Here is a 26072-nt window from a genome sequence, read left to right as displayed (position 1 = left end):
TAAAATCAATATTTTGTTGTCTCTACACTGTCCAGGGCACCTCAAATTTATCATAAACCATGAGCAGAGCTAAGGGAGCTTAGCACCCCTCTAACTGACTTAGCCTGATACTACATCTCATTCTTTCTATCTGTCTGCTCAGTAAGTTCATTTGGACACTGAAAGAAAACACTTAAAAAAAATGAGTAGCTAAGACAAAGGATGATGTTTCAGTTGTATATTGCAATGTTTGGGTGGCAAAACTCTTCAAGCACATTTTACCTGCAGCTGATGTGATTATCAAAGTGATTTTAAAACTGCATCATGGATTACATATATGCACCCAGGAGCTTATAATCCAGATAAACTCCTCACTGCCATTGTTCTCCATGCTTAACTCATGTTATATGCCTGAAATGATACTTGAATTTTCTAATTGCATCATTCCAGCTTCCTTGCTTAACACCATGCCCAGAAAACCCTTCTGCATCCAGCCTGGTGTCAGTTCTGCCCCTACAATCTGCTTTTTACATCCATGCCCTGTCTCATCTTCTCTCTAGGTTCTTTATCCAAATGTATGGAGGAAGAGCTGCACTTTTCCCTCCCCTGTGGGCTGAAGGGAAATATCCTGAGGCTTCCTCATTTTTTCACTGAGCACACTGTAACAAACTCTGCAGATGTTTTAGTTACAGTGCAAGGGGCTGAATCTTTCAGCTCTGCCCTTTTTTTGAGCAAATTTCTTCAAAACATTTTACAAGTTTGTGTATTTGGTATAAAAGAGCTGGAAGCCCTAATGACAGCTCACTTCTGTCTCTCAGCTACATCCCTTGGTTACTTCAATTTGACATCTATCAGGCAGAAGACCCTCCAGGAGACTGAAAGATAAAAAAGTGACAGAAAGACAGCCAGACTGATAACAGTGAGCAGCTGTAAGACAGATAAGTGTGGACAGTGAGCACGGGAGCTCTAACAGACAGGAACAGGCTGTCAGGGGGATTTACAAGGCAGTGTAAACAACAGTGCTTAAGAACAATAGGTAAAAAAACCACAAAGTGTCATTAGGGAGTCTTTACATCTTTACAAATGAAAAGTCCCTGTGCAGCTCCTGTGGTACAGTGAGCTGATGGGCCCAGTCAAAGGGGAAATGAGAAGGCAAAGAGAAGGTGATCTTCAAAGGGACTGTCACTAGCATAAGAATGCAAAACTTTTTGGTTCTGCTTGCTTAAAAAGCTTTCTTCCAAATGTTTTCCCCTAACATTCACTTCCTGGCCAGTGGATAAATGGAAAGCCTGTGCAGGCAGTTCAAGATCTGAACAAGGATGATGCTCTTGTTTAGGAAATGCAGAAGAAAAGTGAAGTCTCTGGGTTTTTTGGACTCACACAGTAGTGCAACCAGACAGACCAAAATCAAATGTGAAAAACAATGGCTGAAAGTATTAAACACAGCAAAGAAATACTTAAATATTAAAATGAGACATTCTTTGGTATCCAGTGCTGACTAACACTGAATCAACAGTAGGGTAAGGGAGAGGTGGGGAGAGACCCAACAAGAAGTTGCTAAATATGAAATACATGTAATCTAATTTGTTTTGTTTCAACAAGGAATTCAATTTACTATAATCAGAATATAAAACATTGTAAAAAAACCCCAAAAATCTCCATTTTGCATTGGTAATACAATGTATTTTCTAAAAATCCTTGGGATGGCTTCTCTGTCATGGCATGATCCAGGGCATGCGCTTAAACCAGTAGTGGACCTGCACTGGAATCAATCATTCAGGACTCTTTTCTGGAGCTTTGGAGTTCTGGAAAGAATGGAGTCATATTTGTTGGCAAATCCAAAATAGCCTGATTGGAGGATGAAAAGTTAAAGGCAGATTTTGTGGATGTGGGAAGAGGGAGAAGAATGAAAACTCAGCAGCATTTTCTGGCAATACACAAAAATCACCATCTGAGACTAAAGAAATTAAAGTTATTGATCCATCAAGACTGGAGTTTCAGCAGATTATTTTTTCACAGTCTTTAATTTTATAAAACACCGAATCAGGTGTTTCATAAGCATTTCTAAAATGTTTAGGTTTTTATTATTAATAATTTAAAGTATACAAAGTCTGCACTGCTTTTGGATTAAATATCATGTGCTCACATTTATCACTCTGCTCAGCCCAAGCATAAATCCACACTGCATAAATGCAAATGTGTCCCTTAGGCCCCTTCCAGAGCAAGCCATTCCACTTCCAGATTTTTTTTTTCCTAATGATGGCAAGGCTGACACGGAAAATACCCTTGGTTTTAGAACAAGCCCTTCTTTGGCAAGAAAACTGCCTAAAAGCTGTAAATTATTCAGTATTTTCCAAATTCCTCCGGGCAGAAAGACCTCTGAGGTAATGTAAAGAAACCATTTCTCTTGGGAAAAAAAAAAAAAAAAAAAAGAAAATAAAAAGAAAAAGTTTGAATCATTAATTAAAAGAAAAACCCAAACAACAAAACCAACCAATCCAAACAGGTATTCCAAAAACAGCTGGTTAGAAGAGACGGGGGGAAAAAAAATAGAGGGCAACAGTCAGAGATTAAAGCATCTCTGCCCTAGGACAATTTTTTTTTTATTGTCAGAACACATTTTATTCTCTGTTAGGAAGGACCAGAGTGTTTTTGTGGTGGCTCAGATAGCTGGTAATTCTGACAGATAAAAGCAGGAACTGCAAGTGAGGTTTATGCTCCAATTTGAAGCCCCAGCAGTGGCAGCTGTGTGTGTGCTGGAGTGTATGAAAACCTGCCAGCTTTGCTAGGAGTGTTTTACCTGTAAGGTACTGAAACAGAGACTGAATAAAATGGCAACAAGAAACACAGTCACAAGTGGTGGTTGCTGTGCTTTGGGAAGGTTTCACATTTCCCAGGTGCAGCCTCTGAGCTTTAAAAGGAGGAGAAATGCCTGTCAGCATCCATTCGTCCAGCTCTGCTTCCTTGAAGAGATTTTTTCCTGACTATGCTAGGTAACTCCATTTCCTATCACAAAGAAAATACAAATCTCACTCTTCTGGATGCTCCACTTGTTTGCCTTTGCAGCAGGGAGAAGAGTTCAACAACAGAGCTCCCCAAGCTGTAGCTGCCTCAGTCTGTGGATCAGTAAGTGAGGGTGCTTTCCAAAAAACACATCACCATTAATAACTAACTTCTTCCACTATTGCTGCAGATTTGATCTCCTCTCTCCCTCATGCAGCACTTTTAGCGATCCCACCAAAATGTTTTAGCGCTCCTGGTAATGATGTATCTATTTTATCCTTTATAACTGAAATGACACAGGTAGTGTTTCCCCCAGTACATCAGAGAAGGCAGAACACTGTCCTGCCAAAGGACAGGATGTTTTGGGACATTGATATACACATCTCACAGCTGATGAATCATTAATCTTCTATAATTAGTCTATTAAAGAAAAAACCTAATTTTTGATTGCTGGCTTTACCACTGTCTATGAACAAATTCTGTCAACATTCAAGCAGAGTAAATGGAACAACTTTGGCTGTTTACCTGCAAATGGTCTGGGAATTCTTGTCCACTGTAACATGTTCAATTGGCAGAGAGCTGAAAGATGTTACAAACTAAGGCCAATTAAGGAGGATTTTTAACAACGACATGAGTTACAATATTTTTTGTTACTTTTATGAGAGTGCTGGTTGATAACATTTCTGTTCACAACACACTTTTAAAACACTCTATTCTTCCCAGCCTTCTCATGAAAATGTTACTTTTGAATTAATTAAAATCCAATTAAAACTCCACAACACATAATTGAAAAAGTGGGATTTTCACCAAGTAACTTGTTTCTAGTGAGCAGGGATGGAGGGAGCTGCAATACTCTGCCTTGGCCTAATATTATTTGCTGTATTTCAGAAAAATTGAGAAAAATGTATATTAAAAAAATCAGAAAATTTTCAGCTGAGCTACACACTACCAGAATAGTAAATGATGAAGAGAGATTTCTACACAGTTGGACTAGGACTGGTTTGTAAGACAGATGCAGGCCAACAAGGGCAAATTAACGTTTATGGGTACTGACAGAACCATGCAGACTAAATCTCAACACAACTCTCCCAAATCTCTCTGTGTAGATGTTAGTTAGTATCTTGAAATACTGGAAATAACATTGCTGTATTCTATTTATTCAGCCATGTGAAACCATGTACTAGTTTAGGCAGCAAATGCTTAGACATAGAAGTAAAAGAAATCAGAATTACTGGGAGATAAGCTGTGTTAGGTCTGTTTATGGCATCATAAAAAGATTCATTTTTCCAATTTATTTCGGTATCAGGTTCAGCTTTGATGTTACACTTCAAAAAGGATGTTAAAATCAAGCTCACCATGCAGCCCAAGGGCCAGCTGCATCAGTGCACTGAGAAGGAGAGAAGGGGTTAGGATGGAGCAAGGGGAATGTCACTCCCAGGAGATTCCCTCAATACCGATGAGAGAAATGTCACTGGAGCCACAGTCCTCCTGATTTAGATGGGCAAGTGACATTTTCACAATGTGAAACCTCACAGAGGTTTGGACACAATTTTCTTTTTATATGAATTAAGCCTCATATTTATTGAACCAGAAGCTACAGACGAGATCTACTGAAATTCTTGAAAGCACCCAAGTGCTCAACTCCTATTCAAACCAATTGGCTTAAGTACCCAGAAAATTTTAAAAAGTCCAATTAGGCATTAAGCACTTGGAAATCTATCCCTGATTGATTTTTGAAATAGAAGTTAAGAAGTAATAAAAATGGAACACAAATCCCTGGGTGCTCTTGGAAGCACTTACATAGTTTTGAGTCTGTACATTAGCTTAAACAACTTGAATTCTAAAACACTAATGAAAAACATGGTATACATAACTGGCTAATTAAAGTAATTTAATTAATGAGTGTTTTAGTGCTGCATCTGCTACACTAATTTTCTCTCAAATCCATGAAATACCTTTTTTCTATGTCTCTTTGAACATGGAGGGCAACACATGACAAATATAAAACTGTTCAGAGCGTGAACATCACACATGAAGCCTTTTTGAATATTTTGTAGGAATAGGAAGGCTTCTTGCTTCTTAATGCCAAATTTAGTAGGTTTACTGGTTGATGGAAATGCATATAAAAGTCTTCAGTTTTTTATTTGTGGAGCCTGGGAGCACTGATAACTACAGGGTGAAGAGTCCAGCACTGGGAGCTTATGTGAAGCTGCTGGACTTAGGGAAAGCCTTGCTAAGGGTATTTCTATAGGACTTATATAGGGAAAGAAAAGATCAGAGAATTCTAGAGCATCTTAGCTTGGAAGGGACCCAGAAGGAAATTTTATGGAAGCGAACATTCCTTCAGCTGCAGCATTGGGCCAACACTGGGCTATGTGTTGTAAATCCAGAACTGTGAGTCCGAGGCTTGTTTTCTATCACATAGCACTGGTCATTTTGTGATAAACAAATGGTATGGGTTCAGCCATTCAAACTCCCAATGTCTCACTGGTTTAGAATTAGATGCTACTTCTATTGTGTTTATTTATTTTTTTTTTCCCTTCAGTGAAACTTACTTTCATCTCCAGTTTCAAATTCAAACTTCTGGCTATAGCCGCTGTATCCTGCTGCCGTCCTGACTCTGATATGAAATATGTACTTGGTGGCTGGCTTGAGACCTGTGACGATAACACTTGGAGCCTTGGACCTTGTGGAGGAATAGCTGAGCTGCTCATGCTCCTGAGGGACAAAAGAGGGAAGAAATGATATCAAGTTGAGTTGAACAATCTTTGCAAAAATGATATAACAGAACTGAAGATTCATGAGATTCCTCTCATGAGTGTAAAATGTGTTTATAAAAGGAGGTGCAGGTATGGATTTCTGTACTTTGGTTCTGTGCTATAGTCAGAATGTATGATATGGCCTTGACTTTTAGATTCCAGTTTTTTTTGTCTTTAACCTTGCATACAGACATGTTTTGTGACTCGGGTTAGCAACCAACCCAACCGTAGCCAAACCAACATGAATTAGTACAAGACTACATTCACAGAAGAATGGCAACTACGATGGCAGCTCATTATTTTTTTCACAATGGACAAACTAGGAGGTCAGTAAACACTACCAAGCTGTAAAATAAAGATGTGGGAGTATTCAAATACCCGCTACTCACTTCTACCCGCAGGTAGTGCCAAAATGCCGGCGCTATCCGTGGGTAGACCTGTGGGTAAAAGAAAATAGGAATTAACTTTTTCTTTAAAGCCTGTCAACTTCCAGCATGGTACAGCTGATTCACTGCTGCTGAGGCTCAATGTCTCTTTGCAGATAGTTGTAAGGTAGGCATACATGGGATTCATTTTGAAACTCTTTAAGGAGAAATATTCTGTGCAACAGTCCCCTTTTAGTCTCCTGGTAGTTGATCCCAGGCAGCTGCTGAGAATTCCCAAGTCTCACAGAGACCCCTGAGAATTATGGTCTCTGGGAATTACCACTGCAGACCAGCTGCTCTAGTATGGAGACCAGAAGCATCAATTTCTGTGCTTTAACTGAGTGCTGCTTTGCTAGACAGGTCTTGGATGACACTTTTACATGACAGGATGACTTGGAAGAAGAACACTTATTCCCTGTCATTAGCTACTTGATAAACCAGTAATCTGTAATATGTGCTGCCTTAAGGTGAGGTTTGCTCCCTTAGGGCAGGATTTGTCTCCAAATTGAGCAGGAATGTCCTTGGCATGTGCTTAACAGTCCAACTGTGACACCTACAGGGCACCATACAGGTTGATTATACCCCACAGTTACATTAGAGCAGGTGTAAGTTATTCAAAGGATGCTTCCAGCCTGTTCAGAAGGAAATCTAGTTCACAGAAAAGATATAAGCAGGAGAGGATTAGGTTTCAGTCAGATTCTGTTGGACTTTTAACCTCTTCTCAGTAATATACATGCACTTTTTATATAAAACAAACATTTTTTATAAAACACACTGAGTTAACTTCAGCCATGTGTAACAAAACACATTAGCACACGGCAGCAGGTGGATCACTATCCCCTCAGTAGGAATACAGGGAGATGGCTGAGAAAACTAGATTAAAAAACAAACACACAGAAGCAACCTAATGATTCTGTTAAGGGAAGGAGCAGGGGGAAGGCAACAGTGATCAATATTAAAAATAACTGCATTTAACTTGCGCTTCAAGCAGTGGAAATAACTTGAGAAACTACAATTAGAGGAAGTATTGATTTTTTTTCTACAGTCTGTTATCAAAATTTGAAGCTGTGAGGAGTGCGTATTTAAATTGAAATAGTAGGATAAAATGTTCATGTAATCTTATGGATAGAGACTATAATTAACACACCATCTAATTACTTCTTTAAGTATAAGACTTTTCCCAATTACTCGAAATGTGGTATCTTCACTTTGAACAGGTTAGCAGATTTTAGACATACTTTGATGCATTTCAGAAAATACTTGTTTTCTTCTGACAGAAAGCCTACTTGTTTGAGTGGTAGGAGCTTTTTTTTTTTTTCTGATTGAGCTTCTAGTGAAGGAAAGATCTTGGAAATCTGCACTGCAAATTATGTAAACAGCAAGTGCTTGTTTTATACAGGTATTAGTATGATTCAAAGTGCTCTGTCATGGCCCATAGATGGGCAGTGATTTTATACTCTGGAATGCTCTGGAAATTTTTATTTAGAGTCTGTAAGCTAAGGAAGAGACCAGCACCCAAGGGATTTCAATGTACAATATGAGAGTTGTAAGCTGTTTCTTTTCCCTAGACTACCTTACTGCTTGAAATCAAGTCCTGGCATTTAACAATGTTCTGCTTCTTCTGATCTGCTGGAGAGATTGCAAAAAACCTGATGGATTGTAAAAAAAATTAGGGTCTTTAAGAAGAGGATGGAAATGGAAATTTTGTCAAAAAATCAGTGGAGATTCCCCAAGATCCGGTGACAAGATTTACTCCCTGAAGCCTGCAGAACAAGGCCAGCGGCAGCAAAAAGTGGGAATGATTTTGGAAAAAGAAACAATCTGAGCTATAGCTATTCTGTTATTACAGGCTAACTGCTGCTTGTGTAAAACACGTTTGGGATACACTGGCTCCATGGCCAGGGGTGTGGACAGGCAGGCAGCAAATACAATTCATTATTTGTAGTTGGCCAAAGACAATAAGCATGACAAGGGTAACATTTGTGATGTGTGATGGTAACATTTAATCAACAAAATGGGTCCCTCTGGGATGAACAGCAACCTCCTGAGGGGCAGCCATCACTGTCTGTCTCTTCTGGAAGGTGTTTTGGCCACCTCCAGGGGTTCTCTGGCTCATTGCTTCCTCACCACCTGCCTGGGGTTGCCTGCAGGAACCCCTGACAGGTCCCTTCTCCATGTCCTTCCCTCTCCTTTCCTTCTGCAGCCTCTCATGCCATCCATCCCACAGACTGAAAAATGATGTCTGGGAGTACAAAACCTTAAAAGTAATAGTGCTGTCATATGGGGAAGGGGGCAAGATTTGTTACTGCACGTGAAACAGTGGAAAGGGAACCTGTCACCTTGGTTTGAGAACAAGCTTCAGGAGCTTGAGGAAAAAGTTGCTCAAACTCAAGACAAAATGATTCATAGCCAGAAACCTCCCAGGGCTGGAATGTTTTGCACAAAGAATTCAGCCTTTTAGGACTGGATTCATACACAAGAAAATTCTCCAAAGAGTAGATGCTTTGTCATTATTCCATTCTCTTGACAATTGATCTGCCAGAGCTTTCCACAGAGATGCCTGGAGGTGGCTCTCAAGAATGGCCACTCCTGCCACGATCTTTCCCAGGAAGACTGAAGATGAACTCAGAACCAAAAAAAAAAAAAACCCCAACAATTCTAGTCTGCACAGAAGTATGGGATGCTTTGTACTATTCTTGCTATAGACCACATACACTCACTTTTGCAGGGATTCTGTGTTCAAAAAATCAATTTTAAACTGAAGGACTTAAATGTACTTCCTGGATGTTAGTGCATACTTTTCTCAGATCCTGCTTTCATGTTGTGGCAAAATATAGATATATATCAACCCACTTATCCTGCACCCTAGTTTCCGTCAAAGGAAGCACGATTTTGTGTGCTAGAAAGATCTATCTCTTGTGATGGATTTCTGATCTAGACAGTGACAGGGCCAGGATCAATGGAAAAAGCCAAGGACCACATTTATTCTGTACTTGATAACTGTAGAGGGCTACTACAAAATCTGTAAAATAAAACATAAGTTTAACTGATATGGGTGTACCTCCCATGGCACATAAGAAGTAATATACAGCTGGCCACTGTGTATGGTTCAGTGTTCACAAGAAGAAAGGGGACACAAGAAATGCTCTGACCTTTACATCAGTATGAGAGCAGCATTTGTGATCTCAAGATGGCAAAGGACCCAGAAGAAGCAGTTCTGAGAGCACAGGGGCTGAGGGGTTAAACATGAGTTAAAGGAGTCTATCTAATATAATATACTCATAGAACTATGAGACACAATCTGATATGAGGAAATTCATAAGACCTCTTCCACAGCCTACTGCAAAATTATCTTGGTGAAAATCTGTAATTAAAACATAAATATAATCTAATGCAAGCTATGCCAATGTTTTCACACAACGTAATACTAAGTCTGTGACTACCTATCCAAGTTAAACAGAACTATATTATGAACTTTGAAAATGCTATCTCTGTTTCTAAGGAAATTGTATTTTTCTTATTGTTTGTGTGATTCTTCTTGTAAATGGATTCAGTTCTGATTATGAGGGACAGCATTCACAAATCCATGACAGTTTGCTCTGTGCGTGAACAGGAAAACCTTACAGAATCAAATTCTTTCCTGCAGCCACCTCTGCTTATCTGAATCTGCATCTATCCTAATTTTATACTTGGCTTTATAGATAAGGCATTTTTTTATACCTAAAGAAACAGACTGGCTGAGTGGAAGGCACAATGGTGCTAATGGTCTAAGACCAGACAACCTAATGCAATGGAATAGCACCATCAGAGGATAAATATTAATAAAACACTTTCTGCTTTTGCAGTGCAGCAGAGCAGCAATTTCCAGATGTTCTATTATTGTGAATGATTAGTACCATTTTTCTCATATACTTAAAAGAAAGGATATTCCCCCAATAACACAATTGTAAAAAAATAGATAAACTTTCACATGCCACACCATGTGAACAAATTGCTCTCTAATTTTATCCCCACCTTAGTACAGAGGAAAAGAGCACAGAAATGAAGACTTTGTGGACTTGTATGAGAAAAAATATTGATAAATACTAACCAAAATGTGATGACCTTTAATCAGTTTAGACTCCTATGGCAATCAAAGGATTTACATTCTGATGTTATAGGTGAGAAAAACATTATATATCTCAAAACTTTTAGTGCAAAAAAAAAACCAAACAAAAAACCAACAGAAATTAAAGCTGAAATGCAGAATTTTGCTTGTAGTGCTGAAATAACCTTTAAAAGATTAACTTCACCAGTAAAGCACTGATAAAATTCTGGCATTTCAGGCATACAAGATTTGTCACCATTATTGAATGGCAAAAAGAGACATGGCTCTAATAAAAATACTATCAGTCCTTAGTTTAGCAATTTAAAAAGATAATGAAACACAAATTTCTATGATTTAGAATATATAATGGGAGCTATACACTCTTAGCCTGGCTTATTTTTTTGAAAGACAATGAAGGTATTCAGCTCATTCAGTGTCACAAGTAACAAAAGTCTATTTAAACTGACCCTGGGGAAAGGGATTTCCAAACCTTCTGCCAGCTAAAAGAGACTTATTGTACCCACAACTTTCAAGTGTGTGTGTGTGCAGAAAGAATCCAGGGAGAGTAACTGAATTTACTATCAGCTGTTTGCAAACACATTTTCTGGTTTATATCTATTGTCCTGCAACATGAAAATTCTGTATTAAGCCACATAATCCTGCCTGGCCTTTTCAGAGCACTGTTATTTAACTGAAAGAAGTACTAATAGAGATTAAATCTATATACCACAGGGAGCAGGTTTTTATCCTGTATACAGAAGTACAGTGTCAAAGCTGAGTATGTACCACAATGAAGTAAAGAAGATTTGGAGTTTCATGATTCAGGCACTATAAATGTTTAAATGAAAGCACCAATAATAAAAAAAGAATTTTTTATGAGACCATTTGGTCACATCTTTACTAGATACATCAGTCTGAGGAACACACACAATGTGACCTACAGAGGAAGCATCATTATTTTAAAGGAATGACCATGATTCTGGAGGACAGCAATTTTTACTGATCTTAGCTCTAGTCCACTGCACAGTGAAATCTCCAAATTTTTCCTTACTTTTCCCATGGGATCAGATATGCTGGCACTCCACAGTCACCTGAGCTTTAATGCTGTGCTATCCATTAGAATAATACAGTAGTTAATTATTAGGTATACTCATTAATTGATTAATCAGTTCAAATAGAATCTATTTAAGACAAATAACATCAAACTGTGGAGTTTGTACTCTCTGTGATCAATAAAAACAGAGTCTCCACAGTTCTAATTTATGGAAACTGCCTCTGATTTACAGAGCCTATTCCTTTCACAACTAATTTTCTCCCAATAATTCTTAAAAAGTATTTTCTTTCTTTACAATAAAATATTTTCATAATACAATTTCTGAACGCCTGTTGCCTCTAGTCATAGCACCTTTGTCACCTTACACAGATTGTTGTAGGTAAGGACTAATTACACTGAAATCAATAAAATTAACTACACCTGTGGCACTCAGTGTCTGCCTTTAAAAGCTTCTTTGTGTTCACTAATTTCGTGTGTGATTTTCTCCTAGAAAACTATTTTGACTTACAGTACATCAATTAACAGGAATGCTGGCAGAAGATTTTAGAGAATACTTAAAGATTCAAAGGAGTGCTTCTAACATTAATTACTGACTAAATCTGATCAACAGGATATTAGGTAAAATTTTACTGTAACAGAGTGGTAAGAAAAATTACAATAAGAGAACTAAAAGATACCACTCAGATTCTTAAAAAATGCTCTTCTTAAAAACTCTTGAATCTCTGGTCTTCAGCTGAACCACAAACTTGAAGTAAATTTAGAAAAGTGATTGTGAAGATGTGAGGACCAATCTAAACTGAATAGAAAACAGTGGCAGCAAAAAAGCAGAAAAATTGCCAATGGCTCAAGTGTTTGCTTCAGAGGAGAAATCTGCAGCACTTCAGGCTGTAACCCTCTCCTTTCCCTCCTTGGCCTCTCTCCTGATTAATCTGAGATGTAACAGTCTGGGGAGCTGACACATTCACATGTCCTTTACCTGTTTGGCCATGCAATATTTTATATTTTGATTGCCTGTCAGTCAGCTCACCATTTCCTCCATATATAAAGTGAAGCTGTCAGCGTGAAAAGGGGAAGAACAGATAACCAATCATAAAGAAAATATAGAAAGGTCAAACCCCAGACAAACTTCATTTTAATTGGATTATATACTTGGAAAGGCAGAAATGAGTTGATGTGAGGTGAACCATGAAAAGCAGAAAATTAAATGAGGAGAGAGATGAGGACAGGGAGGCTCTAAAATAGTGTTAAAATTCTCACCAGCACAGGGAGGTGAGGGCTGGGCAGAGCAAAAGCTGTGTGGTTCACACCCTGGGCCAGGTGGGACTGCCAGGTGTGAAGGCAGCAGACAGGACTGAGCTGATTGTCCTGACAAGGAGATTAAAATGAAATAAAACCAGGCCTGTGCCTTAAGTTAGGGATGGAACAAGGTGCAATCCAGCATGTAACAAAGGCAGCTGGAGAACATGGCCTGAGTTGTCAGATGAGCATAGGTATTAAATCCCATCTTTCTGGCAGTAATGAGCTACTCTGATAACAGTTGTTTGCTAAGAAAAAATCTTTACCAGTGAAAACCTCTGCACCAGGATCTCCAGAAGTCTCTCTAACTTCTGCATATAAAAGTGCCAGCCTCTCCAGCTGCCTCGAAGATTTTTATTATTTTTTTCATTCATTTTAATTTTCTTTTCCAGCTGGAAAGAGGCAGGAAGCTACTGCAAGCACAAACTAAATTTCTAATATTAAAATTCAGCTCAAGTAAAACTCAAAATTCACCTTAGGACAGTAAAGCACAATTTCTCCTGGGACACCTAACACTAAAGTTTACTTCATAATGATGTAATAAACCTGCTGACCACTACAGTGCAATAGAAAGCAGAAGCAGTCCTTAAAATGTGAAGACTGGAAGGCTTCTGTGACTTTCTTTGCTGTAAGACAAGCCCAGAGAACCCTGGATATACAACCAGTGGGCTGATTCTCAAGTCATTCCTTTTGTATACGAGGTTTGCAGTTCCCAATTCTGAAGGAGGTCCTGATGCCACTGCAGGTTCCTTCTCCCCAAGCTGACCCTTAACACTCCCCCTGAGCCTAGAAATCTGCAGATTAATGACTTTCTGAATTAACTAAACTTCATTTTGTTTTACAGTTCATGGACTTTTCTTCCATGAATTTCCTTAATTATTCCTTGAAAAGATTTTGCTCATGGGCTCCAAAACATCCCTAGGCAACAAGTTTAATTACAAACTGTGTTTAAAAAATACTGTGGGGATTTTTTTTAAATCAACTTCCTGACTATTTTATTGAATATAGTTTAGTTTCTTGTCTGTAAGAAATAGTGAATAATAATCAATATCAGTAATATGTTCTGTCGACTTCAAAATATCTGTGTATATCATAGAAACAGTAACTTCTAGTTACAGATGGGAAGTAGGTCACTGGGTAATGAAATATTTAAATTGAAAATGCAAGACCCTGGAAGAAAGATAACAAAAATTGGACAACTCCAATGTGATGTGAAAAAAGCCACAATCCAAACACCTGAAGGTCTCCCAGGTTGCTGAGACATGGGGCAGGCAATCCTCTCACACCCAGCATTACCAGCACGGGTGACATCACACTGTACACACAGAACTGCTGTGTCCCTTCATGGCAGAACTCAAAGTTGTGGTGATCCTATTTCCTACTGAAGTGGGAAGGCAACTTAAATGTAAAGAAGCATCTCAGAAGGGAAGTGGAATTTCAACACAAGAGCAATCAGCCAATTCCTCAGAAGGCTTCTACAGTGAGGTGGCTTACTACAGCACAGAGTAGCCAGTGGTCTACTTTGACAGCCCCCCAACAAAAAAAACCCCTACAAAATAAACCAAAAAACCTCCCAAACAACCCTTCCTCCCAACAACCCACATCATATGTTCAAAGCTGTGAAAATCAAGCGATTCTACCAATCCAAAAATACAGCACAGCACTGAGTCAGCTACACAGAACTCAGCTCTAACAGTGCTGATGACAAACTGGCTTCACTCACTTAATTTCAGAATTCCTACAATATTCACAGGCAGATAGGGCCAGGATTTGGATTAGGACTCCCTTTCAGTGCTGAATATTTTGTCAGGTTTATAGCACCTTGCTGGGAAATTTTTACTGCTGTGGGATGTTTGCAGCTCTACAAACACCCTTGTAAAAACCACATTCTGTACTAAAAACCTCTTGTGGAGTTATGCCTTTCCAACTCCTTTCTAAGATGTGTTTCATCTTTTAGGATGTTAGGACAGGTTGACTGACATGGCTTATTTTAAGATTGGTTTAAGCTTAGTTTGAATCTTCTACATAAATAACTTTTAATATTAGAAGAGTAGACTAATGCAGAATTTTCTCTTTTCATTTGCTACTGAATGTTTCCTGCCTGGCAAATCCAGAATAGATCCTTATTGATATACAACAGCTTGAAAATAAACTCAGTGGTATTAATAAAGCTATCACTTTTATGTAAGTAAGCAAATATCTACTTTTATGGATTGAATTGATTCAGATTGCTCTTCAGATTTGCTATTCTGGAAAAAAATGACTGCAGTCATTAAGATTCATTTCAGATCATATGAATGAATGTTAAACGGTAACAAGTCTTTCATATGCTAACTGTGAATACACTTCTGTGGGACAAATACTTCTCTTTTCAAAGAAAGTCAGGATTTATAAGCATTAGAATAATGTTGACAATATTAAGACAGATTTCAACCATCCAACAAAAATCAATTTCAGAGGAAGAATTTTGGCTCTAAAACACAAAGTCTGACAATAACTAATGTTTGACTTTAATCACTACAATACAAATAATAAATCAGCGGCAAGAGGGAACCTGCTGATCTCTATATAGAGATTGTGCATTGTTTTTCATTATGCAAGCCTCTTCAGACATAAACATATAATAGCTATTGAAAAGTCACTGAAATATCACCTTTTTTTGTGTATTTGTGAGCACATGCACACATTTTTTTGTGTCTCAATGCAGGCAAACAGCAAACATCTATCTTGTAATGCTAAGTCAGAAAGGCTGAATTCACCTCTGGTATCATGACTGTAGTGCAGAACCTGGCAATACATCAACAATAAATACAGCATTTTCCTTAAGTTTATGTTTTCTTCAAACATTTGGGTGAGTTAATGGGGTGTAAAGCAAAAACAGCAATCTTTTTTTCCAATTAATTGAACATGAATTTGAAGGGCAAAGTAAACAAACTAGCGAGTAAATCGAAAAGCTGATTCTGCACTTTCAAAACTGACAAAGCAAGTTTTTGCTCAATTTTTTTGGGAAGTGCACATTTCTGATGTAGCCAACTTCAGCAGAAATATAATTTCTGGTGGTGGTAAAAACAACAAGAAGAAAAAAACCTGAAAAAATGTTAACAAAATTCACAAATAGATGTCAATACCTTTTTAAAAAGGGTTGCTACAACCACTAAAGAATTTTGTCAATATAATATGAATACTTGTACGTGCATGAAAAGCAGCTGGTTTGTGCAAGGTCATTGCAAATACAAAATGCATCAACCTGGTGAAGTTCCTACAGCAACAGAAATGTGTTTATGAGCAGCAGGTGAATTCCTGCAAAAGACTCTAAAGCTATTAACAGCTCGGTAAGGAGTACATAATAATAGGTTGTTAACTCAGCCATCCCAACAAGCACATCAAGAAAGGGCACTTTGAAACTATTAACGCAAATACATTAAAAAACTTAAAAGAAAAAGAGAGAATTGTACCATTTTGCTTCTTTCAAGCAATCAAATAAACATTTGTGGGTTTATTTGGGAACAAACCTAACAAAATTACCTGGGAATTACTGAATAAAGTACAACCTCTGTGAATTCAAGTTGGCTCATGAAATTATTAATTTAAATTAAAAGCTCCTCTAATGTTCACTTTGATTCCAACAACCACATCCCCACACCAAACCCTCAGCTTTTGTTTAATACACAGTAGAGTGATTATACTGACATTGAAGAGGAAAGTAGTGGTTTAGTGCATTAAAATGGAGGGGCTCTCCCTAAACAAGCTTCCTTTTTCCCTTTGGATATTTCTCCCTTCTCCCAGAATGACTGCATTGGGATCACTGCTACTTCATAAAAAAGAGGTTGCTAACATTATGCAGTCAGTGGCTTTGTCTTCATTTAATGTGGAAAAAAAGACCATTCAAAGAGGAAAACTAATATCCTGTCCTTTTCTGTGGTTAAAGTACAACTGCAATGCAGCCTTAGAAAAAAAAAAGAGAAAACAGAGAATTTTTTTGGTTTTACTCTCCAAAATGATGCCTATCTTTTTACCTCCCCAGGTATCTGTTGAATGCATTGAATATTGCAGGAAGAAATTGTAAATTAAATGATATCTGAACACTCCTTCATTTAGATGAAGATATAAACCCATGTCTCAAGGTATGTATCTTGATTTAATCTGTGAATCCGCTTTTATGGCTGCAAATCAATAATTCATGAACAGTAAGTCATTTGTGTATTATGAAAAACACTGTGCTAACTTCAGTTTTTGAAAGAATTTGGGCTAACAGATGATTTTTGGGAACTTTTAAGCCACTTTTTATTTTAAGAGGGTCTAAAGGAAACATCCTGACTGCTTTTAGAGAAATGGAGACCTAGGCATTATATTTAATTTATAGTTAAGGAAATCACTTTCATTTAGATGACCATCTTTTGGCAAGTATACTTGTTATATTTAGGTCATTGCTCACAAAACTCACCATTCTTTTTTGTAGAAATCTGTCAAACTTTCAAACCCAAAGTTTGACTCCTGAATTGTCTTAAGGTATCTGAGGGAACTCCATCTCTATTATCATATGCAACTAAAACTTACTGCACCTAAATTCAAAGGTGATCACACTGCAGGCAGTTAATAATAACAGAAAAAAACCCCCAAAATTAAAATGCTTTGGGAGTAGATTCTCTATTTTGTTAATTCAGGATTAAACATGTTAAACTGCTTACCACTTCCTTTTGTACAACTGATACATTATTTCTGACAAGAAACCATTTCTGTTTATTATAGTGTGCTCATCAAAATCATCTAAATGTTGTCCTTAGCTGAAACTTTTTGCTTTATAAAATAACTGCTTCTGATTCTTGACCCCAACTAAACACACACTTAGGATTAACACTGATTCCTGAGGTTAACATTATTTATTTATTTATTTATTTATTATTATTGCTGTGTCAGCACATAATTTTGAAAACTACTTTCCCTGAGGTTCAAATGCTGTAATGGATAGAAAAAAAAAAAAAAATTCCTTTTATTAGCAACCAATCTTTGCCAGCAATGGATTTAGCTTTCTTAGAGGTATGGAACTAGCTGTGTTTGTGGTCTTGTAATAGTTTGCATACCTCCTATGCTTATTCCTAGGCTCTTGAAAGCATTTGAAAACCACTTACTCAAAACCATTAATACACTTTCTCTGCATTTGTGCAGCTCTTCTAGAAGTTACTGGAATAAGCACTGTATATGTAATTTTCCTTGGAGAAAACAGTATTGGCTGCAGGCAAGAACACAAGATCAGCGGAGACCTAAGTATGTTTTTTTTTTTTTTTTAAACAAATCCACCAGGCTTGCTTAAACAGCATTATACTTCTCATTGAGAATTTTTGGTTCAGCAGGAACAACAGCAATACCTCTATAGGCTGCTTTATTATTAAAAACAAAAGTTCAGAAGGTGTTTCTAAATAATTGACAACAATGATTAGCAGACAAGCCAAACCAGGCATCTAATAGAGGCCTAGCTTAGAACTTTTTTGATAAAGCCTTTGCTGCATGTAATTGATATTTAGATGCCAGATTTCTTTTTCTCCTAATAGTAATTACATCGGTGTCATTAATAATGGCTGCTGCAAGGTCCTTAGGTTCTATCCTGCAGGCAAAAATTATATCTGGTCAGAGAGTCTGGTAATTAGTCACTCTCATTTTCAACAGTCCTGAAACATCTTTTTCTCTTTTTAGAATCTGAGGCTTTTACACTTTTTCCCTTAGGAAACTGGGTTAATAACAGCGGAAGAGAAAAACTGAGAAGCTTGTTTAACACCACTTACTATGCTAAAATAAGCTAGGAGATTTCATTTTAATGATCATATCCCAAAGCACATTTGTAGTGATTATTTTTAAAAAACATTCAGCAGACATGGTTGGTTTCCCAGGAGCTATGAAAGGCTGATAATGCCTGAGGTGCTGCTCAGAGCCCTGGCGCCTCCCTGTGACATGCAAGGAACAAACACTAAGGGCTGCCTAAAACTGCTGTCCAAAGGCTCTTGTACATCCCAAACACTCAGCAGTCTTTTTTTGCTGAGAATTGCTGAAAATGTAATGAAAATGTAGTATTGCATGAGTCCTATGTTTCTTGATTCCAGTCATATCAGAAACATTTTACTTGCAGGCAGCAGATTGCTGCTTATGCCTTAAATGATTTGAATAATTTGAAAAATAATACAGAAGAAAACTGTCCATTAAAATAAATTATTACTGTGAAGTTAAAAACTGTCCAGCTGATCATTTGAAGCAAACAGCTTTTGATACTGTGTATACTTAACAAATGGTCAGATTCCTGAAGTGCTCAGATGCTTATCCTTACTGTTGTCAGTCTATACCTGTTCTGATGCCTGAAGTTTGAGCTTTCATGTTTTTCAGATTCTGTGCTGCCTAGGGCTGCAGTTCTGAGTCTCACAATCAGTGTCAGTCAGCTCTTCACAGAGCAGGGAGACAAAACAAATCCTTTTCCTGCTGAAGACCAAGGACAACTTTCAGGCCCAAAAGCACAAACAAGGGTGGACTGAAGGGAGGAACAAGAAGAATGGGACCTCACAACATGAAGCTGTAACTGGACAATTAAACCCCAATATGGAAATGGCCCAAAACTTATGAAAATGTAAAATCTCATCACCAGTCAGTCATTTTGTGACCATTCTCAGTCCACCTTGGGTGTAGCCCTGGTCAGGCCCTGTCCTGCCCAAGGTGTATCCTGGAGGCCTTTCAATAAATACCTGCTTTATTCTCTAGCTCTGTCCAATCCCTGTTTCAATTCAGCCTTCCCAAGGCATCAGTTCCCCAGTCCTATCACTGATGTTGCCTTTAAAATTTAGCAAGGTTTTCAAGGACTCTCCAGTAGGGATAGCAGCAACAGAGGAAAATGCCCAGAGAAAGAAGCAGTACATGCCAAGAACCCAATCACACCAGTATCAAACAAACCACTTCTGCCTCATGGGTGATGTCACACAGCCCCCAGGCTCCCTTCAGCCTCATGCCACTGGGAGCTTCTGCATTTATTATTATTTATGATATAAAAATCTGCCATAGAAGAAAAATCTGAACCAAAAAGGTAACGCTGGTGCTTAAAGGAAATAGGGGAGTTGTAACAGCTGTGGATGAAAAAATATGTTCCTTCTATCAGTTCTGCAAAATAGTGACTGAAGAGGTGGAGAGACTGGTGAGGTTTGGCTGTTTAGGCAGTAGGGAGGCTGAAGGTCAATGAACTTCACACATGCCATGCAGACCTCACAGAGAGGCAGAGGGCTTTTTTTTCCTACAAGAGAAATGACTGATTTTACTGCATGTGTCCAAAATTCCACCCAGAAATTCTGAGGACTGAATCTGATCTGCAGGAGGTGGCTTCTTATGAGAAATGTCCTTATTTTATCTAATGAGATCCTGTTCACTGAGGCTGATTCCAGCCCATACTCAAGCAGGGTCAGGCTGATTAATGTGAGAAGATCACAGTGCAACATCTCCTTAGCTGGAGAAGACAGAGATGAACACCTGGTGCCCTCTAAACTGGGATGAGTCGCATGATGTTCATAATTTGCCATATTAATTCTTATAAAAATAATTTCTGTCATTCAAAACATTATGCACTCAGAGTCTTAAAACTTCTCATTATTCCTATCATGTAATTTACCTAACGGTCTGTCAGTCAAATTCAGGATGGCTCATTTTAATTCATACTAATGATTACTCAAAGAAATAGCAGTCTTTGGTTTAATATTAGATTTTAAGACTGAGCATCATTTCTTGTATAAGTTAAGTGAAGACAGCTGTAGACTGATAGAAAAATTAACAAGGTCATGCTGCTTTCTAATTCTTTAAATCTGGTAGTTTCCTCTATCTCCTTGCCTCATCAGCTCTTCATCTCTTTTTCAAATCTCATTGGAAAACTAATTTCCCCCTTGCCTCTACTGCTCAGTTATTTTCTCACTTACTGTTTATTAATTTAACTCTAAATAATCCCAAGATCAAGGAAAAGTATAATTGGACATCCTACATATCCTGTCCACTGTCCTGTGGAGGTGGGTTAATTTTTTTATGTGAAAACTGCCTGAGAGCTGCAAATTGAGTCTCCCAACAAAACAAAGCATTTTGGCAAAGGGATTTGGCTTTAAATTTCATCAAAAGACAAGAAAGCAAAGAAATCGCAGCCCTCTCCTGCAAATCCTAATTCTAAAGATATTCTCTGGTTTCTCTATTTAGAGATTTCACTGCAATGCCTTGGGTTACTGCTTGGATACATTCCATTAAAATCCTTTCTCTACAGACAGGCTTCCTTAGCTAATTATATGTTATCTTGTGTGTAACAGGAAATGTAATCCAGCTGGTGTGCTTGGCCCACGTGGGAGAACAAACTTAATACAGTTGCTGATACATGCACAGCTTGGTGTGCCTAATACAGGTCTTAGGGAGCATTAATTTTTGATGATTAACTTTATGGGTTTGGATGCAGAGGGAAGGGATAAGCGTTTTCCAGTTCAGCTGCACAAGCTGGAGAGCAGCTGGTGAGGTTTATATGTGTGTGCTGTGTTCCCTTTTCCCATGAGGGAATTCCTAAAGAAGGACTCAGTGTCATTACAAGGCTCTAACAAGGTCCCACTCCTTCATCTGCCTCAAACATGAAACACTTTTGGTAAGAGGTGAAGAGATTATGATGCCCTGGAATCTAGTAAATAGTGCAAGCTTTGGTCAGTGTCTGAGTAAGAGTTTAAAGTATAAAAGAAAAATTAATTGCAATTAGCAATGGCACTGTATTAATGAGTTTGATTTTTAAAGGGGAAGACAACACTGCCCATCAGAGATTTTCTTCTTTTAGAAATAATGTTTGTGGATGATATCAAGGGATGATAAAATATAACGGACAGAGTGCAGAACAGGGCAGACACCCTGTATCAACAGAGGTCATTTGCAATATTTAGTATCTCAAGACCCCAAAGAAGATCTATGAAGAAATGCTTTTATGAGCACGTTAGGTCTCAAAGGGCAAACATTTACCTGATCTTCTGTATGTTGCTGTAAAGATCATTATCCAAGGCACAGTTTTCAGAATGATTCATTATCTACCTGAAATCAGGTATTTCAACTACCAGGCCTCAACTAGGCAGTCATTTCAGGATCATGATATTCTCTCCCTGGTTATATCACACAACTATTGAAACAATGGAAAACCCTTTCTCTTTGCCATGACAGAACTCAGAGAATCTTGGACTGAATGTCAAGGAATTTTTGTTCTCCCAGGCCAAATCAGCTCTCTAATTAGGTCCTAGGTCAGATTTGGTTCACTGTATTTTTGGCTGAAAGGCTGCAGAACAAAATGACCTCTTATCAGACACCACATAAAAATGTGCCAGTGCACTCCTAAGTAAGAAACTACAAATCTGTACAACCGACTCACAAGGAGATTTTGTTATTGTCACAAGATTTTCATTTTTAGAGACAACATTTTGTGAAGTTCTGAGTGTTTTACAGCAATTCCCTGGAGAAATGAACGTCATATAGGAAAAGGTACTTTAAAGCAGAGAAATTACTGAACTGCTTTATTATACTTCGAAATTAATGTACAATTCCATACTTGTAACTTATTGAGACCCCTGGATAACTCTCCTCCTCTACTTTATTTCTGTCTAACTTGGTAGTCTTTCTCAAAAGAATATTTTTCACAAAGAAGACTTGATCTTTTGATAGTGTAATTTGTATTTTACAAGAGTATAAGTGTAAGTTTTTTGCGTAATTAGCACAGTGTAGGCTCCTTCCCTTCTTCTGCTTGTTCTGGAAATACATGGAAAGATGCATCATTATGTATCATCCATGCTCATCATCATTAATTTGTATTCCTTATGAAATTGTTGGAAATTGCTCCATTTTGTGGAGTGCTTACAGTTTATTGGGCAGCTATTTGATTTCTGAAGTTCATGTATCTTCCAGGAAACTTTAGGAGTCCATGACAAGATACAAATTCCATTTGTGAGCCACAGAATTCCTACTGGTGATAATTAAAAGCAGGCTGCTCCCCTAATGTGCTCACCAATGATGTACCGACAATTTTTCAAGTGTCTACAAGGAACCTTAAAAGAAATAGCAGTAAATACATGTTAAACTTTAGAATGTTGCATAATTCACCAGAACTTCAAGAAGTTAAGAAACTGATATAAACAGCTGAATTTAAGGGATTGAGAGGTTGTGTTAGATGGAGACATTCCATTTCTTTCATGGTTTATCAGAACAAAACCTCCTTTCTTTATTAAAAGCAAATGACAGGTAGAAAGGGATAAAGACAGACTGCAAATGTTGTTCCATTTTTCTACCTAGTGTGTTTATTAGTAGCTAAGACTACTGTTTTCTGCCTTTTCTTGAATAAAATTTCTGACCTTTTCAAATTAAACATGTTCTTCAACTTTACCTGCCATTTTTTGCTCTCTGTTAGAGGGATGTCTTTTTGATAAATTCATAGTAGATCCAGTAGAAAATTATTTCACCCTTATCATATTTCCTGTGAGCATGCAACAACATCCCTATTTTGTCACTTCTGCTGAAAACAGGAATGCTGATATTCCCCTGTTTCAGAGTTCCTGGGAAGGCTGAGAGATTACAATGTCACTGGATATACTACCCCTGTCATAACACAAACTATGCTTTTTAATACACAGTGCACCACAGTGAAGAAGAAAAAATGAACTAAAACCTAATCAAATCAAATTAATTGTGCACATTGATATTTTCTGTGCATATTAATATTTTTGAGGTAGGAACCATCCCTTTTTCTTTCTCAATATAAAATTTCATTTGCATTTGGCCACTATACTTAGCCAGTGTTGTGATGTATGCTTCTTGATTTAAATATTATTAAAGCAAGATTTAAATATTATCAAAGTGGTATAAAATAACATTTTCCAAGTTAATTCTGTAAATAAGCAGACTGACTTGCAGTACTGGATTATTCACCTCTCTGACCTAGAACCTGGTCTCCAAGAGAGGTCTTGAAAATTACACCTGTGCCACAGCACTGGAAGATGCCAGCAGTGCATTTATCTCCCCTGACCTCAGAGGAAAGAGTTTATAGATAGAAGATGCTCCTTATATATTTTAAAAGGTGGACACAGAAAATTTTTCCCTTTTTTTATTTTTTGTAAAAACAGATAAGAATGGTTTAAACCGTAGCTAGCAAAGGGTCATAAACCCTGTGCATGTAGTCTTGCTGCACAGTGGTCAAGGCTAAGGAATAAGTAGAGCTCTAAGAAAAAATATTTGCCTTGTCACTCAGCACTGACTGGTATTGGCACATAATCCACTGAGAAAGGATTTTATTAGACACATATATGAGATTTATAATTTAACATCCATACAAACGGCTTTGGAACTGTTCCTATTCAACTGAATAAAATCTCACAATTTGTCCTGTTTAATTCACCTCTTTAATATCTAGGAAGAAAAGAAGTTCAAGTCATAATGGGGCTTACCATGATAATGGATCAGAACCTGAAGGACTTCCATTAGTGCAAGAAAATAGGGTTCCTTGCTTTGGCTTACCAAATATTCTAAGCAATCTGTCGTCTCTCTCTAGCTGTCCTATTTAAATTGTTTGGATTTCTTCCCCAGTTTACCCTTCCTTCTGCATCACTGAAGCTGCATAATCTCAATAGAGAAGTGCAGTCAAGGAATAAAATTCTCAGATATTTTCAGAGCCTGATATCCTTGATACTTTCTTTCATGCCTTGGTTTGTATTTCTGTTCTTTGTGATCTTCATATGTGCACATCAGTTCCACTGTGACTTCACATGGGGGCAGGGAAAAAGCAAGAACTGACTTAGCAGGGAACTGTTTAAGGTAAAGGTACCAAAAATTTCCTGTCTGTTTCTTCAGGGTTGAAGGCACTGGTCAGCACAAAATTTTTTACTGGTACGAGGCCCTGTAGCAACTGGAAATGACCAAATATGTTTTGTGCTTATGGAGAAGGAGGCTTCAAATTATGCTGTCCCAACACATGCTGTGTGTGCACCTTGTACCTTTACCTGTAATGCTTGTTGTGTGAAATGGCCTAATTTTGACAGAGCAACAGAAATCCGACAGTTTTTCTCTCTTGTAACCATCTAAACAAAGCTGGTTCACTCCACCCTTAGAGCAGATATTATTGCTTTATTTAGCAATAATAAATAATTAAATACATTTTTTGCCTCAAAATTAAATCATGTTCCCATTCACCTTAATTCTGCTGCATCAGTGTCACTAATGCGAAGTTTTTACAGTCCATAAATCAAAATATGTTCGTGTGTGATCCATTTATCCATGTTTGTAAATGTAGTTACTATGAGACAAGTAAATGTACGAGCTGCTTGCTGCTCTACTCAATTCTGATGTGAAACAAGACAGTCATTAACAAGTTAGAAGCAAAACAACAAAAAATCAGCACAAAATAAAATGTCTGGCAATACACAGCATTGTACGTGGGGTCAAGTGAAAAGCTTTTTAAAAATACTATAAAAAGTATGAAACACATTGCTCTTTAGGATCTGAGTGTGGGTGATGCTGTAAGTGAGACCTACTTTCTCATAGTACTTGATCTCGTAGTCCAGAATTGCTCCATGGGGAAAGTCCGGCTCTTGCCAGGAGAGGGCAATGCTGTTTTGGGAAGCCCAGTCCTTCCTTACCATACCTATCAAGGTGGGTGCTGAAAGGGAAAAGGATAACTAAGGGTTAAAGACGAAGCACACGGTTTATCCTTCCAACCTCCTGTCTGAGGAAACCAACCCGAGGCAACTTGGAGTGACCTCCAGACAGAAAAGCATGACAGATGGCAGTTCTCAGGGAAACCATATAACCTGGAATTAATGTCTCAAGCACACGCTGGAAACTCCTCTGCTGAAGTGCAGAGCAGCTCCTGAAAAATCCCCAAAATACAGAAGGGAACGCTTGGGCTGTACCCTGCCCCAGCTCAGCCACACTGCTGACTCTGGGGACACCGTGTCCAGAGCAGGAGCACATTTCAGAGGCAGCAAATTCTGCATGCAGCTTAATCTTCATTAAATGTTATAATTCAGCTGTTTAGGATGTACATTCAGTTTAGTCTTTGGGGTAAAATCAAGGCACAGCTTGAAACAGAGGCAATGAATCCTTTTTGTGGAAAAGGCACGCAAGAGCTGGCTCCTTCCCAGGCCCCTGAAAGGGATTGGGGTGTGGGCAAACTGGGGGGCAAAAGCAGCTTCTGGAAGGGGCCCAACATGCATGGATGCACCCAGGAGCCAAATTATCTCACTGTGGGCTTAACCAATTTTATGAACCAGTTTTTCTGCCTTTTTTGGAAGAGAATGGTTATCCACGCAATGATTTCAAATGGTGCAAAGATTGCATTCTAGGAAATGATCTTTCCCTATTTTATTAATCTGATCAAGCAGGTAAAAATATCTCCAGAAACTAATGTGGTTTCAATAGTATTGATGTGCAGCTTTCCCAAATTTTACAGCAAACCCAGT

General features: G+C 38.0%; 1 protein-coding gene across 1 annotated transcript in view; it reads right to left on the bottom strand.

Annotated features, from left to right (window-relative positions):
- Positions 1–26072, bottom strand: part of EPHA6 (EPH receptor A6) — a gene marked incomplete at both ends in the record, with an annotated part of 364185 nt that overhangs the window by 89848 nt on the left and 248265 nt on the right. The window contains 3 exons of the mRNA XM_083855628.1: positions 5538–5700; positions 6131–6178; positions 25146–25270. Coding sequence (XP_083711754.1) covers positions 5538–5700; positions 6131–6178; positions 25146–25270 — 336 coding nt within the window. The remainder of the gene's footprint in view (positions 1–5537; positions 5701–6130; positions 6179–25145; positions 25271–26072) is intronic.

The sequence above is a fragment of the Zosterops lateralis genome (assembly GCF_965231275.1).
Source record: "Zosterops lateralis genome assembly, chromosome: 2".
NCBI lineage: Eukaryota > Metazoa > Chordata > Aves > Passeriformes > Zosteropidae > Zosterops > Zosterops lateralis.
The sequence above is the reverse complement of the archived record's forward strand: the minus strand, read 5'-3'. Positions and strand labels throughout refer to the sequence as shown.